Source organism: Pseudophryne corroboree, chromosome 4 (genome assembly GCF_028390025.1).
Source record: "Pseudophryne corroboree isolate aPseCor3 chromosome 4, aPseCor3.hap2, whole genome shotgun sequence".
NCBI lineage: Eukaryota > Metazoa > Chordata > Amphibia > Anura > Myobatrachidae > Pseudophryne > Pseudophryne corroboree.
In genome coordinates this window covers 207,968,582-207,985,888 of record NC_086447.1, presented here as the reverse complement: position 1 = coordinate 207,985,888, position 17,307 = coordinate 207,968,582, and the positions used below count along the sequence as shown (strand labels likewise).

Here is a 17,307-nt window from a genome sequence, read left to right as displayed (position 1 = left end):
GTTTCCCTGTGGAACCAATGTACCTCGCAGAAAGAGATTTAACAATGGTAAGTCTACCATAAATCTCCTTTTTGTGACATTTTCAGATAGCAGGTTTTATGTTCAATAGTGGAAGTGGCTTCACTTCCTGAAAAAATAAATCAAACTATTATATTCCTCTATAATAAAGGTTTTGGTGCTGTTGGTAGTAGTATATAAAGAGCATACAAAACTCCTTTCACACTTTTGCTTAGATGAAAACCTCCAATTATGAACTAAGTTTTTAGAGCTCTTGCAGTCGAACTGGCAAGTGGATACTTACAGTAAACTAGAGCGCGCCCAGCAGGAGCTGGAAGATGACGTGGTATGGGGACAAATCTGGGCCTAGACAAAATGTGCTGTTAACCATAGCAATCAGCCTTCAATGTTTATAGCGCTCTTTACAAAATGGAAGATCTGACTGCTTTGGGTTACAGCACTGTTTTCTTGTGCATCAGATTTAGGTGGTAATTCATATCTGATCGTAGATGTGCTAAATTCAGCACATCTATGATCAGCCACTCTGACGTATGGGGGGGCGTCCAGCACTGGGCTAGTCCGCCTCGCATGTCAGGCCCTAACGCCCCCCCTCCCTCTGCAATAGTGCAAAAACATTGCACAGCGGCAATGCTTTTGCACCCGCTGAGTAGCTTCCTGCCTGGCAGGCCGCTACTCGCCGCATTCCGGGTCACATCGGCTGCGTGTGACATCACGCAGCCGCGGCCCGCCCCCGCAATGGTCCGAATCGCTCCCCGCCAGCGGCGCTCTAACATCGTTGGTACGACCCCTCCCGCCCCACAACTGCCTCTGTTTGTCAATTAGGCAGAGTCGATCGCAGCCCTGAAATACTGGGCCTCCCAGGGAGTGCACTCCCCAAAGGGCTTCAGACTGCTTTCGCTGCCACTGCTGCGATCCTTTCTGAATTACCCGCTTAATTTGTTCTTTACACTTCAGATCAGTTGTAGCTTCGCCAGACAACCTGAGACCCAAGAGTGTTCATCGAGGCCTTGAAGCTAGGCATGGGGGATATACTTTGCTGATATCACAAAATCATTAAATACATGTATTTAATATTTTACATAAAGATTTCTGACTAGAGTAAAAAAGATGTATGTTTTATAGTACTATAAACGCCACAGTTGCCCCTTCCTATTTATTTTATTGGGCCCTGGCAGCCTCGCAGACACTGATTTTTAGTCGCCATATTATTTTATGTCGCTACACTGTTTGCTTTCATGCTTCAACTCAGTTTCCGTAGGACTGGTCCCCGAAGGCACGAAGGACGTGGCATCCGAGGAAGGGAAGGATTCTCCAATTCAGATGAACTTGGTCCTGATGAGAGCTATGATTTAAAGGATGAATCCGGAAGAGGGAGAGATGCTGGAAGGGGTCGGGGCCGGGGTCGTGGTTCCCAGAGAGGTGAGACATAGTAAAACACATAAATACATTACCCTTCCTAATTATTTCCTTTACTTTTGGCTTTGATTGCAGTCTCGTCTTAAGTATGCAATGATTTATGTGCTCCTTACATTTTACACCAGACGAAAATTATTAGATACAATTTTTGTAAGGATCTGTCAGATAGCAGCATGATACTAGAATAATGGTAATTCTTTAAGTGCAGCTTTTGATGTAATGTGAATTGTCATGCAGAAGCAAGGAAAGGACTTCTTCCCACTCCGGACCAGTTCTCTAGTTCAGATCGTGGGCCTAACCACCAGTCCCGGGACCCAGGTACATTTTTCTCTTTACCTCTGTCCATTTCATTATTTTGGGGTGTTCATATTTTTACTGTGTATATTCACTCAAGCTGAATTGATTAATACATCTGCTTTATTACTATCGGGTTGGTAAACTGGTTTTCTTTTTATACACTGTAACAAACCTTTCTAGTTTTCTATATGGTAATCTCTGAAGGTTTGTCCCATAGAGAACTAGTAAGTATGCAGACACAAGAGGTACGTGCTGTGATGGGTGGGGGAGGGTCAAAAAGCAGGATAGAACCTCGGACAGAGAGCGAATGAGTGGAATGTGGCAGAGTAGTAATCAGAGAGGGTTTGATCTGAACAGAACCGGGTCTGGCAGGGGTGAAGCAGTGTGCAGACCCAGGTGACTTTGCATATGAAAGGTTTTATGTACTTTTCTCATACGTCCTAGAGGATGCTGGGGATGCTTCAAGAACCATGGGGTATAGACGGGATCCGCAGGAGACATGCGCATACTATAAGACTTTGAATGGGTGTGAACTGGCTCCTACCTCTATGCCCCTCCTCCAGACTCCAGTTAGATTCTGTGCCCAGCGAGACTGGATGCACACTGAGGAGCTCTCCTGAGTTTCTCAGAAAAGGAAAAAGACTTTATTTAGGTTTTTTATTTTCAGGGAGACCTGCTGGCTACAGGCTCCCTGCTTCGTGGGAGTGAGGGGAGAGAGCAGACCTACTTCTTAAGAGTTCAAAGGCTCTGCTTCTTAGGCTACTGGACACCATTAGCTCCAGAGGGTTCGATCACTACGGTATGCCTAGCTGCTTGTTCCCGGAGCCGCGCCGTCACCCCCCTCACAAAGCCAGAAGATAGAAGCCGGGTGAGTATGAGAAGATCAGAAGACTTCAGTTATGGCAGAAGACGGCTTGATGTACCGCGCAGCGGCCACGCTGCGCGCCATGCTCCCACACTGATCACGGCACTGCAGGGTGCAGGGCGTGGGGGGGGTGCCCTGGGCAGCATGGGGGGCCGCAAATACCACTGGCATGCAATATAACAGTGCCCAGGCACTTGTTACGGGACCCCCTCCAGTATAAAATTTTTTGAGCGGGACTGAAGCGAGCCATGTCGGGGGCGGGGCTTAGCTGCATAGCTGAAACCAGCGCCATTTCTCTCTTCACAGAAGGCTGCAGAGACGCTGGCCCTGATTCTGCACTGCTGTGCAAGTAACACGGTGCAAAATGGGGGGGGGAGTAGTAATTGGTGAATTATATTGTTTGATAAAAGCACTAGCAGGTCTGTGCAGTATTGTTACTGACTTCAGAATCGGGATAGGCGCTGGGTGTGAGCTGGCTGAATTCTCTCTGTGTCTTTCTAACAGGCTCTGCTGTGGGTCTGTCCCCTATAGCCCAGTGTGTTTGTGGCTGTCGGTACGTGTGTGTATCGACATGTCTGAGGCTGAATGCTCTTCCCAGGAGGAGGCTGGCGTGGGGATTGACAGTTCTGTGAGAGTGACAGTGTTGGCACCGCCGACGGATGATTGGGTCAATATGCTGAGTGTTTTAAATACAAATGTGACTAAGTTGGCTAAGAGGTTTTATAAATCTGAGTCTAAGAACCAGACATGGAGGAAATCCATGGAAGATGCTTTGTCACAGGTCCAGACCCCTTTGGGGTCTCAGAAACATGCAATTGCCCAAATAGCAGATACAGATACCGACACGGACTCTGATTCCAGTGTCGACTATAGTGATGCCAGATTACATCCAAAACTGGCTAGGAGTATTCAGTACATGATTGCGGCGATAAAAGATGTTTTACATATCACTGAGGACCCTGCTGTTCCTGATACGAGGGTCTGTATGTTTAAAGGAAAGAAAGCTGAGGTAACGTTTCCTCCCTCTCATGAACTGAATGCACTTTTTGAAAAAGCTTGGGAAAATCCCGACAAAAAGATACATGTTCCCAAAAGAATTCCAATGGCATATCCGTTTCCCCCTGGGGACAGGGACAGCTGGGACTCCATCCCCACGGTAGACAAAGCTTTGTCGCGTCTGTCCAAAAAGGTAGCGATTCCGTCCCCTGACACGGCAGCCCTGAAGGATCCTGCGGATTGTAAGCAGGAAAATACTCTGAAATCCATTTATGTCACTACAGAGTCACTACTCAGGCCCGCTGTTGCTGCGGCATAGGTGAGTAGCGCTATTGAAATGTGGGCAGATAACTTGTCATCTGAGGTAGATTCCCTAGACAGGGATAGTGTGCTTTTGACCTTGGGTCATATCAAGGACGCTGCAGCGTATTTAAAAGAAGTGGTAAGGGATATTGGCCTTCTGGGATCAAGGGCCAATGCCATGGCAGTCTCTGCTAGGAGAGCATTGTGGATTCATCAATGGAATGATGATGCTGATTCTAAGAAGGCGATGGAGTCTTTACCGTTTAACGGTAAGGTCCTGTTTGGTGATGGCCTCACTGACCTGGTCTCTATGGCTACCGCGGGTAAGTCATCTTTTTTACCTTATGTTCCTGCACAGCAGAAGAAATCGCCTCACTATCAGATGCAGTCCTTTCGGCCCAACAAATTCAAAAAAGGACGTGGGTCCTCCTTCCTTGCTGCGAGGGGGAGAGGAAGGGGAAAAAGGTCACAGGCTGTGGCTAGTTCCCAGGAGCAGAAGTCCTCTCCGGCTTCTACCAAATCCACCGCATGACGCTGGGGCTCCTCTGCGGGAGTCCGCTCCGGTGGGGGCACGTCTCAAACTCTTCAGTCAGGTCTGGATGCACTCGGACCTGGATCCTTGGATAGTAGAAATAGTAACCCAAGGGTACAAGCTGGAGTTTCAAGACGTGCCCCCTCACCGATTTTTCAAATCGGCCTTGCCAGCTTCTCTGCCAGAAAGGGAGATAGTAAGCGATGCGATACTAAAGTTGTGTCAAAATCAAGTGTCACGGTACCCCCGTCTCAACGGGGGGGAAGGTTTTTATTCAAGCCTGTTCGTGGTCCCGAAGCCGGATGGCTCAGTCAGACCGATTCTAAATCTGAAATCCCTCAATTTCTTTCTAAAAAGATTCAAGTTCAAGATGGAGTCTCTACGTGCAGTGATCTCCAGTCTGGAGAAGGGGGATTTTATGGTGTCGGTCGACATAAAAGATGCCTACTTACATGTCCCTATATATCCTCCACATCAGGCTTACCTGAGATTTGCTGTGCAGGATTGTCATTACCAATTTCAGACGTTGCCGTTTGGTCTGTCCACGGCTCCGAGGATTTTCTCCAAAGTAATGGCGGAAATGATGGTTCTCCTGCGCAAGCAGGGAATCACAATTATCCCGTACTTGGACGATCTCATAAAGGCGAGGTCCAAGGAGAAATTGTTGAAGAATGTTGCTCTTTCGCTGACGATTCTGCAACAACACGGTTGGCTCCTAAATTTGCCAAAATCACAGTTGGATCCAATGACACAGCTGTCGTTCCTGGGTATGATTCTGGATACAGAATTAGAGAGTTTTTCTTTCAGTGGAAAAAGCTTTGGAAATACAGAACATGGTAAAACGGATTCTGAAACAGGCAAAGGTGTCAGTTCTTCACTGCACTCGGTTGCTGGGGAAGATGGTGGCGGCCTACGAGGCCATTCCGTATGGCAGGTTCCATGCCAGGGTGTTTCAGTGGAACCTGCTTGACTAGTGGTCCGTGTCTCACCTGGACATGCACCAGAAAATTATTCTATCTCCCAGGACAATAATTTCCCTTCTGTGGTGGCTGCACAGTTCTCACCTTCTGGAGGGACGCAGGTTCGGGATTCAGGATTGGATCCTGTTGACCACGGATGCAAGCCTCCAAGGCTGGGGAGCAGTCTCACAGGGAAGAAACTTTCAGGGGAAGTGGTCAAGTCAGGAAGCTTGTCTACACATAAACATTCTGGAATTAAGAGCCATCCACGACTGCATACTGCAAGCAGACCATCTTCTTCTAGGTCTGCCGGTCTTGATTCAGTCAGACAACGTAACAGCAGTGGCGTACATAAACCGCCAAGGCGGAACAAAGAGCAGAGCAGCGATGGCCGAGGCCACGAAGATTCTTCGCTGGGCTGAAAGACATGCCAGCGCTCTGGCAGCGGTCTTCGTTCCAGGAGTGGACAACTGGGAAGCAGATTTCCTCAGCAGACACGATCTCCATCCAGGAGAGTGGGGTCTTCATCAAGAGGTCTTTGCAGAAGTGACAAATTGTTGGGGAGTTGATGGCGTCCCGCCTCAACAAGAAACTTCAGAAATATTGTTCCAGGTCAAGGGACCCTCAGGCGATAGCGGTGGACGCCCTAGTGACACCGTGGGTGTTTCAGTCGGTCTATATCAAAGGTTCTCAAACTCTGTCCTCGGGAGCCCACACAGTGCATGTTTTGCAGGTAACCCAGCAGGTGCACAGGTGTATTAATTACTCACTGACACATTTTAAAAGGTCCACAGGTGGAGCTAATTATTTCACTTGCGATTCTGTGAGGAGACCTGCAAAACATGCACTGTGTGGGCCCCGAGGACCGAGTTTGAGAACCTCTGGTCTATATGTTCCCTCCACTTCCACTCATTCCAAGGGTGATAAAAATGATAAGAAGAACAAGGGTTCCGGCAATCCTCATTGTTCCAAATTGGCCAAAAAGGGCCTGGTATCCAGATCTTCAGGAGTTGCTCATAGAAGATCCCTGGCCTCTTCGGGAGGACCTGTCACAACAGGGGCCGTGCGTGTATCAGGACTTACTGCGGCTACGTTTGACGGCGTGGCGGTTGAACGCCAAATCCTAGCCCGAAAGGGTATTCCCAGTGAAGTCATTCCTATACTTCTTCAGGCTAGAAAAGAAGTAACGGCAAAGCATTACCACCGTATTTGGAGAAAATATGTCTCTTGGTGTGAATCCAAGAAGGCTCCTACGGAAGAATTTCACCTGGGGCGGTTGCTCCATTTCCTACAAGCAGGTGTGGATGTGGGCTTAAAGTTAGGCTCTATTAAGGTACAGATTTCGGCCTTATCGATCTTTTTTCAAAAATAATTGGCCTCCCTTCCAGAAGTTCAGACCTTCGTGAAGGGCGTGCTGCACATCCAACCTCCCTTTGTGCCCCCAGTGCCACCATTGGATCTTAATGTGGTGTTGCAATTCTTGCAATCACATTGGTTTGAACCTTTGCGCAAGGTTGAGTTAAAATTCCTTACTTGGAAAGTGGTCATGTTGTTGGCCTTGGCGTCTGCAAGGCGAGTATCTGAGTTGGCGGCTTTATCTCACAAAAGCCCCTATTTGATTTTCCATGCTGATAGAGCGGAGTTGAGAACTTGTCAGCAATTTCTGCCAAAAGTGGTTTCATCATTTCATGTTAACCAGCCAATTGTGGTGCCAGTGGCTACTGACGCCTTGGCGGAGTCGGAGTCAAAGTCTCTTGATGTGGTCAGAGCTTTGAAGATTTGTGTCGCCAGAACGGCGCAGATTAGGAAAACAGAGGCTCTGTTTGTCCTGTGGGCTCCCAACAAGATTGGGGCTCCTGCTTCTAAGCAGACTATTGCGCACTGGATTTGTAATACGATTCAGCAGGCTCATTCTACGGCAGGATTGCCGTTACCAAAACGGCGAAAGCCCATTCTACCAGAAAGGTGGGCGCAGCCGCCCAGGATGAGCCCACCTTTCTCGGCGTTACAACTTTGCCGAGCAGCTACTTGGTCGGGATCAAACACCTTTGCGAAGTTTTGCAAGTTTGATACCCTGGCTGAGGAGGACCTCTTGTTTGTTCAATCGGTGCTGCAGAGTCATCCGCACTCTCCCGCCCGTTCTAGAGCTTTGGTATAAACCCCATGGTTCTTGAAGCATCCCCAGCATCCTATAGGACGTATGAGAAAATAGGATTTTAATACCTACCGGTAAATCCTTTTCTCTTAGTCCGTAGAGGATGCTGGGCGCCCGTCCCAGTGCAGGCTGTATTTGCAGTTTGCTGTAGTTACGCTCATGTTGCGTTGAGTTTAGTCACTCTGTGATTGTTGTTAGTCATGCCGTTGCATGCGTTTTTTGTTGTACGGCGTGTTAGTGGTGTGAGCTGGTATGTATCTCACCTTAGTTTAAAGTAGTTAAATAAATCCTTTCCTCGAAATGTCCGTCTCCCTAGGCACAGTTCCTATAACTGGAGTCTGGAGGAGGGGCATAGAGGGGGGAGCCAGTTCACACCCATTCAAAGTCTTATAGTGTGCCCATGTCTCCTGCGGATCTAGTCTATACCCCATGGTTCTTGAAGCATCCCCAGCATCCTCTATGGACTAAGAGAAAAGGATTTACCGGTAGGTATTAAAATCCTATTTGTGTTTCCTTTTAGTAAAATAATAGTTCAAATATCTACTCTTTCGTGTTACAAATACATTATAACATGACTTTGGATCTTAAACCTTTCATGCATAGAGGCCACAACAGTGGACAGCTGTTTATAAGTCATCGCCTATAGAAAAGTGTCTTTTGACATCACTAGTGCATTGTGTCCTTTTCTCAGGAGCTTTACTAAAAATTACAAGGTATGCCACCTACTGGCAGTTTTTAATTCTTACAATAATAATTAGGGCAAAAATAACTTACGTAAATTGTAAATGATTTATATTATTATCATTAGTAGCAGCTGTGGTAGTAGTGGCGGGTGCTTCATTAGTATTTAGATTTTCTCCAGACATCAAGAGCATCCAGCAAACTGGGATTGGTACAGAGTAGTATAACACACACATGGGTGTGAGTGGATCTCATGGATCAGTGTGTGGCGATGTACTTGTGCAATTGCATTGCTGGTGTATTGAATGTCTGAATTCAATGACCAGTATCAGGTCCTAGTTCAGATTTGTAAGTAATCCCGATGGTTTGTGTACATATACAATATTTGGGGATATGCAGGAACATCTGCAGAACGGGTCTTGCGATATTGCTCACAGCCTCCTGCCAGCTGCATCATGATTGACATGTTGCAGCATTTAAGGGTTAGAGCAGGGGCAACCGCAACCATTCTTCAAAACTCGGGCATGCCGCCCCCTCTTAATAGGGGGGTGGGGCAGACTTCCTGAACTCAGGTGTCCGGATCCTTTGGCCAGTCCGAGTTAGCTTCAGCTTACCCAGACTGACCACTTTCTGCAAACATCGCAGTTGCAATGCTGATCTAAGGCGGCATCCTCCGACATACACAAAGTCCTTAATTTCCATTGGACCTTAGGTTCTCAAACTCAGTCCTCAGGATCCCAAACAGTGCATGTTTTCCAAGTCTCACAAAATCATAAGCAAAACAGTTAGCTCCACCTGTGAATCTTTTAAAATGTCTGAGAGTTATAAATACACCTGGAGCTTCTTCTAATTGTAGTGAAGGTATACAGCTAGGTTCCATGTAGGCTTCTAACCTGGTCAATAATGCAACGTCCTCCTCGGATGACATTAATCATCCAGGCTGGCTAAACTTCATGTTTAGTGTAACCGACGTATCCGTGTTCACCTCTTCACATTGTTTCTTAACCGTGCCACCATGTGTGTTTTACTAATGAAAGTGGTGTTCAATCTGAGCTTATTGTCCATTGCTTTGTGTTTATTTTTGTTTATTTTGTCCATCGGTTTGTGAGTATATGTTCTTATTCCATCCTTTGTTACGTTGCATCAGGTCCTGATCACTTCCAAGGCAGCCCTGGTAGGGACATTCCAACTCCAGACAGTCATTCACCAGCCAGCAGAGAACGTTCCTCCTCTTTGCAAGGTATGGACATGGCTTCTTTACCACCACGCAAGAGACCCTGGCATGATGGTCCTGGAACCCCTGACCACAGAGAGATGGATCCGGCAGGTGGGCAACCTGATGAACCTGGGAAAGGTGAAAATAAATTGTTCTCATTCTTACTTATATTCAGAATAGCTTGGAGTATAGCTCTCAACTGGGTATCGTCACAGCATGGCCATGGTCACAGGTGTGGTCATGCTTCACATGGCGTGGTCATGTTTGTGCATGCCATTGACTCTGGGGTGTGTCCATCACATTCAAAGTACTGGGTTGCCCAGCTCCACCAGAAACACCAGTTTAAAGCTGTGCGTAATCGCCACCGGTATAGTGGGATATAACTGCCCCCTGTCCTGGTATTTAGAAAGAAGTAAAATTGGCTGTCACACCTAATTTGGGACAGTTTTGAGGTATGACTTAAGTCATTTAGGGATGATGTTGGCCAGTTATTATATTAAGAAATTCAAGTAAGTTTCGGTTCATTCTATTTATACCCTTGTACAGTATTATCATGGATTTAATGCCAACTTTTAGGCACCACCTATATGCACTTTGCAGTACAAACCTAACACATACAAATGTAGATGAGAAATCATAATTCGGTCTCCCAGTTGTCCAGTTTTTATCCAGAACAACATCACTTGAAATTTGTAACTAGGATATACAGTAATGTAGTATTCATCTTTTAGGGATTAATGTTTAAAAGCAATCTTAATATAGTTTTAGTCCCACTACTACTAATTCTGTGACCTCTCACAATCACCTATAACGCTAACTCTGTGATACTGTATGTCACCATTATGCAGTACTCACTCAGTGATATCTCACTATCACTCTCTGCCTATTGTATAGCTATCTGCCTAGCTTATATCTGTCTGTCTAGAGGGGCAGACTAGACGGGCCAAGTGGTTCTTATCTGCCATCACGTTTTATGTTTCTATGTAGTTTAGATTGTGGACACTGCAGGTTGTTCACTCACTTAGGAAGCTGGTGACAACTACACTAATTCCTATGGGACCTGTTTTGATACAAATGGTTGAAAATTTTCAGTAATATGGAATCTGCAGTTGAACATTTTGGGCTCATTAACAAAGGCATACACTACAAGTTTCTCTGACGTCCTAGGTGGATGCTGGGACTCCGTAAGGACAGTGGGGAATAGCGGCTCCGCAGGAGACTGGGCACAACTATAAAGAAAGCTTTAGACTACTGGTGTGCACTGGCTCCTCCCACTATGACCCTCCTCCAGACTTCAGTTAGAATCTTGTGCCCGGCTGAGCTGGATGCACACTAGGGGCTCTCCTGAGCTCCTAGAAAGAAAGTATATTTAGGTTTTTTATTTTACAGTGAGATCTGCTGGCAACAGACTCACTGCAGCGAGGGACTAAGGGGAGAAGAAGCGAACCTACCTAACTGGTGGTAGTTTGGGCTTCTTAGGCTACTGGACACCATTAGCTCCAGAGGGATCGACCGCAGGACCCGACCTTGGTGTTCGTTCCCGGAGCCGCGCCGCCTGCCCCCTTACAGAGCCAGAAGCAAGAAGTGTTCCGGAAAATCGGCGGCAGAAGACTTCAGTCTTCAACAAGGTAGCGCACAGCACTGCAGCTGTGCGCCATTGCTCCTCATGCACACCTCACACTCCAGTCACTGATGGGTGCAGGGCGCTGGGGGGCAGCGCCCTGAGGGCAATATAAAACACCTTGGCTGGCAAATCTACACCATATATAGTCCTAGAGGCTGTATAGGTGTAAAAATACCCCTCCCAGAATTCCAGAAAAAGCGGGAAAAGTCAGCCGGAAAAGGGGCGGGGCCATCTCCCTCAGCACACTGGCGCCATTTTTCCCTCACAGCTCCGCTGGAAGGAAGCTCCCTGGCTCTCCCCTGCAGTCTACAAGCTACAGAAGGGTAAAAAAGAGAGGGGGGGCACTAAATTTAGGCGTAGTGTGTGTGTGTGTGTGTGTATATATATATATATATATAAAAAAAAGCAGCTCTAAGGTAAAACACTCATTGATAGTGGGATCCCTGTGTTATATAGCGCTCTGGTGTGTGCTGGCATACTCTCTCTCTGTCTCCCCAAAGGGCTTTGTGGGGTCCTGTCCTCTGTCAGAGCATTCCCTGTGTGTATGCGGTGTGTCGGTACGGCTGTGTCGACATGTTTGATGAGGAGGCTTATGTGGAGGCGGAGCAGATGCCTATAAATGTGATGTCACCCCCTGCGGGGTCGACACCTGAGATGATGGTGCTGTGGAAGGAATTACGCGACAGTGTCGACTCCTTGCATAAAAGGTTTGACGACATACCAAATGTGGGACAGCCGGCTTCTCAGCCTGTGCCTGCCCAGGCGTCTCAAAAGCCATCTGGGGCTCTAAAACGCCCGCTACCTCAGATGGCAGACACAGATGTCGACACGGATACTGACTCCAGTGTCGACGACGATGAGACTAATGTAACTTCCAGTAGGGCCACACGTTACATGATTGAGGCAATGAAAAATGTGTTGCACATTTCTGATGTTACCCCCGGTACCACAAAAAAGGGTATTATGTAAATGAAGTGTGTGAAGAAGCGTGGGCTTCCCCTGATAAGAAACTGGTAATTTCTAAGAGGTTACTAATGGCGTACCCTTTCCCGCCAGAGGATAGGGCACGTTGGGAAACATCCCCTAGGGTGGATAAAGCGCTCACACGCTTGTCAAAGAAGGTGGCACTACCGTCTCCGGATACGGCCGCCCTGAAGGAATCTGCTGATAGAAAGCAGGAGGCTATCCTGAAGTCTATATATACACACACAGGTATTATACTGAGACCAGCTATTGCTTCAGCATGGATGTGCAGTGCTGCAGCTGCGTGGTCAGATTCCCTGTCAGAAAATATTGATACCCTAGACAGGGACACTATATTGCTAACCGTAGAGCATGTTAAAGACGCACTTTTATACATGAGGGATGCACAGAGGGATATTTGCCGGCTGGCATCTAAAATTAGTGCAATGTCCATTTCTGCCAGAAGAGGGTTATGGACTCGGCAGTGGACAGGAGATGCAGATTCCAAAAGGCACATGGAAGTTCTGCCTTATAAGGGTGAGGAGTTGTTCGGGGATGGTCTCTCGGACCTCGTTTCCACAGCAACAGCTGGGAAGTCAACATTTTTACCCCATGTTCCCTCACAGCCAAAGAAAGCACCGTATTATCAGGTACAGTCCTTTCGGCCCAATAGGGGCAAGCGGGTTAAGGGCGCGTCCTTTCTGCCCAGAGGTAGAGGGAAAAAGCTGCAGCATACAGCCAGTTCCCAGGAACAAAAGTCCTCCCCCGCTTCCTCTAAGTCCACAGCATGACGCTGGGGCTCCACAGGCGGAGCCAGGTGGTACGGTGGGGGCCCGTCTCAAATATTTCAGCAATCAGTGGGCTCGCTCACTGGTGGATCCCTGGATATTTCAAGTAGTATCTCAGGGGTACAAGCTGGAATTCGAGACGTCTCCCCCCCGCCGTTTCCTCAAATCTGCCTTACCAACCACTCCCTCAGGCAGGGAGGCAGTGTTACAGGCAATTCACAAGCTGTATTCACAACAGGTGATAGTAAAGGTGCCCCTACTTCAACAAGGACGGGGTTACTATTCCACAATGTTTGTGGTACCGAAACCGGACGGTTCGGTGAGACCCATTTTAAATTTGAAATCCTTGAACACATATATAAAAAAATTCAAGTTCAAGATGGAATCGCTCAGGGCGGTTATTGCAAGCCTGGACGAGGGGGATTACATGGTATCACTGGACATCAAGGATGCTTACCTGCATGTCCCCATTTACCATCCTCACCAGGAGTACCTCAGATTTGTGGTACAGGATTGTCATTACCAATTCCAGACATTGCCGTTCGGTCTATCCACGGCTCCGAGGGTCTTTACCAAGGTAATGGCCGAAATTATGATACTCCTTCGAAAGAAGGGAGTTTTAATTATCCCGTACTTGGACGATCTCCTGATAAAGGCGAGGTCCAGGGAGCACTATCTCGGGAGGTGCTACAACAGCACGGCTGGATTCTAAATATTCCAAAGTCACAGCTGGTCCCTACGACACGTCTACTGTTCCTGGGGATGGTTCTGGACACAGAACAGAAAAAAGTGTTTCTCCCGGAGGAGAAGGCCAAGGAGCTGTCATCTCTAGTCAGAGGCCTCCTAAAACCAAAACAGGTGTCGGTGCATCACTGCACGCGGATCCTGGGAAAGATGGTAGCTTCCTACGAAGCAATTCCATTCGGCAGGTTCCATGCAAGAACCTTTCAGTGGGACCTGTTGGACAAGTGGTCCGGATCGCATCTTCAGATGCATCGGCTGATAACCCCGATAACCTCATCTTCAAGAGGGCCGCGGATTCGGCATGCAGGACTGGGTCCTGGTGACCACGGATGCCAGCCTTCGAGGCTGGGGGGCAGTCACACAGGGAAGAAACTTCCAAGGACTATGGTCAAGTCAGGAGACTTCCCTACACATAAATATTCTGGAACTAAGGGCCATTTACAATGCCCTAAGTCAGGCAAAACCCCTGCTTCAAAACCAGCCGGTACTGATCCAGTCAGACAACATCACGGCGGTCGCCCATGTAAACTGACAGGGCGGCACGAGAAGCAGGACGGCGATGGCAGAGGCCACAAGGATTCTCCGATGGGCGGAAAATCACGTGTTAGCACTGTCAGCAGTGTTCATTCCGGGAGTGGACAACTGGGAAGCAGACTTCCTCAGCAGGCACGACCTCCACCCGGGAGAGTGGGGACTTCATCCAGAAGTCTTCCAAATGATTGTAAACCGTTGGGAAAGGCCACAGGTGGACATGATGGCGTCCCGCCTCAACAAAAAACTAGAAAAGTATTGCGCCAGGTCAAGAGACCCGCAGGCGATAGCTGTGGACGCTCTAGTGACACCGTGGGTGTACCGGTCGGTTTATGTGTTCCCTCCTCTTCCTCTCATACCAAAGGTACTGAGGATAATAAGGAGAAGAGGAGTAAGAACTATACTCATTGTTCCGGATTGGCCAAGAAGAGCTTGGTACCCGGAACTTCAAGAAATGATGTCAGAGGACCCATGGCCTCTGCCGCTCAGACGGGACCTGCTGCAGCAGGGGCCCTGTCTGTTCCAAGACTTACCGCGGCTGCGTTTGACGGCATGGTGGTTGAACACCGGATCCTGAAGGAAAAGGGCATTCCGGAGGAAGTCATTCCTACGCTGATTAAAGCTAGGAAAGAAGTTAGCGCAAACCATTATCAGCGCTTATGGCGTAAATATGTTGCGTGGTGTGAGGCCAGGAAGGCCCCAACGGAAGAATTTCAGCTGGGCCGTTTCCTGCACTTTCTACAGTCAGGGGTGACTATGGGCCTAAAATTGGGTTCCATTAAGGTCCAGATTTCGGCTCTATCGATTTTCTTCCAGAGAGAACTGGCTTCACTGCCTGAAGTTCAGACTTTTGTTAAGGGAGTGCTGCATATTCAGCCCCCTTTTGTGCCTCCAGTGGCACCTTGGGATCTCAACGTGGTGTTGGATTTCCTAAAGTCACATTGGTTTGAGCCACTTAAAACCGTGGAATTTAAATATCTCACGTGGAAAGTGGTCATGTTGTTGGCCTTGGCTTCGGCCAGGCGTGTATCAGAATTGGCGGCTTTGTCATGTAAAAGCCCTTATCTGATTTTCCATATGGATAGGGCAGAATTGAGGACTCGTCCCCAATTTCTCCCTAAGGTGGTATCAGCCTTTCATCTGAACCAACCTATCGTGGTGCCTGCGGCTACAAAAGACTTGGAGGCTTCCAAGTCGTTGGATGTAGTCAGGGCCCTGAAAATTTATGTTTCCAGGACAGCTGGAGTCAGAAAGACTGACTCGCTATTTATCCTGTATGCGCCCAACAAGTTGGGTGCGCCTGCTTCAAAGCAGACCATTGCTCGCTGGATCTGTAGTACGATTCAGCTTGCACATTCTGCGGCTGGACTGCCGCATCCTAAATCAGTGAAAGCCCATTCCACGAGGAAGGTGGGCTCTTCTTGGGCGGCTGCCCGAGGGGTCTCTGCTCTTCAACTTTGCCGAGCAGCTACTTGGTCGGGGTCAAACACGTTTGCTAAATTTTATAAGTTTGACACCCTGGCTGAGGAGGACCTAGAGTTTGCCCATTCGGTGCTGCAGAGTCATCCGCACTCTCCCGCCCGTTTGGGAGCTTTGGTATAATCCCCATGGTCCTTACGGAGTCCCAGCATCCACTTAGGACGTCAGAGAAAATAAGAATTTACTCACTGGTAATTCTATTTCTCGTAGTCCGTAGTGGATGCTGGGCGCCCATCCCAAGTGCGGATTGTCTGCAATACTTGTATATAGTTATTGTTTAACTAAAGGGTTATTGTTGAGCCATCTGTTGAGAGGCTCAGTTGTTATCATACTGTTAACTGGTTATTTGTATCACGAGTTATACGGTGTGATTGGTGTGGCTGGTATGGGTCTTACCCGGGATTCAAAATCCTTCCTTATTGTGTCAGCTCTTCCGGGCACAGTATCCTAACTGAAGTCTGGAGGAGGGTCATAGTGGGAGGAGCCAGTGCACACCAGTAGTCTAAAGCTTTCTTTATAGTTGTGCCCAGTCTCCTGCGGAGCCGCTATTCCCCATGGTCCTTACGGAGTCCCAGCATCCACTACGGACTACGAGAAATAGAATTACCGGTGAGTAAATTCTTATTTTTCATGCTCTCTGATGTTTGATTTCGGACATCATTTTAAGTATATATAAATATAACGCTAACTCTGTTCCTCACCTATGTGGTGCTGCCAGCAGCCACTGCGGGGCGTCCGACGGAGCGCCGTTCAGGACATGTGTACACACACACACATTTGTATGACATCTGGCATATGGCATAGAACAAGAGACAAGGTGGAAATATGGCATAGAGCAAGAGACAGTGTTAGAACCCTAAGTTGCAAACGCTACACTTCTGTGTTACAGATTTCTATAGAAAATAAAAAAGTGCTAACTTTGCATTTCAATTCTATATTTATCGTAAATGAATTGATTTATTGTGTCTGTTCTTCTTTTCTTTCTCCTCCCTGCCATGACACAGGGCGTGAAATTTCAGTACCTTCATCCAGGTCACAAAGACTGAGCCGTTCCAGCTCCCTGGAACTGGAGGATGGTCCCTCAAGGAGTACGCGAGGCAAATGGGGCCGTGGGGGATCTGGAACAAACAGCAATATGAACTCTAATCAGTGGAGAGGAGGTCCTCGAGGTAGTGGAAGTAGCAGTGGAGGTGGGAGAAATCGATAAGATCACCTGAAAACATCTTTCCAAGTCCATATTGGACCAAACGTAATGGAACTTTTAGTGGATAGCAACTGCATCATTGCTGAAGAGGGCCCTGTTTGCGGCTCTAAACATTTTATAAGAGCTGGGAGACTGGAAGCATCATCTGTGACTACTTCAGAGAACAAACAATTCAACCATATTTGTTTTCCTTCCTTTCTGTTAAGTTCTTTTTCACTGGTGTTGAAGTCCACGCAACTATCACTGCCCGTCTTTCCCTCTGGAGATGGGAGTTATAAACAAATCTTTGTGTACAGTTTGTCAGTAATTGAGTTGTTGCATTTTTTTTTTTTTAATATGAGATGCTGAATGTTTTATGTTCCGCAAATAACTGGGGGACAAAAAAATCTGCTAAAATTAATTTGACATTCTTTGGATGAAAGCTGGGATGTTTGTGTGAACATGTTAGTATTCTGGAGTATATATCCATATACAGTATTATAATTGTAATGAGAGTATGGATGAGATCTGGTAAAGAGCAGTTACTTTCGTTATTT

The 17,307-nt window shown here is 47.5% G+C and overlaps 1 protein-coding gene across 3 annotated transcripts in view; it reads left to right on the top strand.

Moving 5' to 3' along the window:
- The window catches only part of WDR33 (WD repeat domain 33), a 296,191-nt gene extending 279,113 nt beyond the window's left edge, over positions 1 to 17,078 (top strand). The window contains exons 19-22 of one of the 3 annotated variants that reach the window (XM_063915872.1): positions 1,268 to 1,437; positions 1,672 to 1,752; positions 9,370 to 9,549; positions 16,572 to 17,078. In XM_063915872.1, the coding sequence (XP_063771942.1) occupies positions 1,268 to 1,437; positions 1,672 to 1,752; positions 9,370 to 9,549; positions 16,572 to 16,774 (634 nt within the window). In that variant the 3' untranslated portion in view covers positions 16,775 to 17,078. Of the gene's footprint in view, positions 1 to 1,267; positions 1,438 to 1,671; positions 1,753 to 9,369; positions 9,577 to 16,571 lie in introns of all 3 variants that reach the window. The other 2 variants (XM_063915870.1, XM_063915871.1) reach the window with 2 other exon arrangements.
- The last annotated feature ends 229 nt before the right edge of the window (positions 17,079 to 17,307 follow it).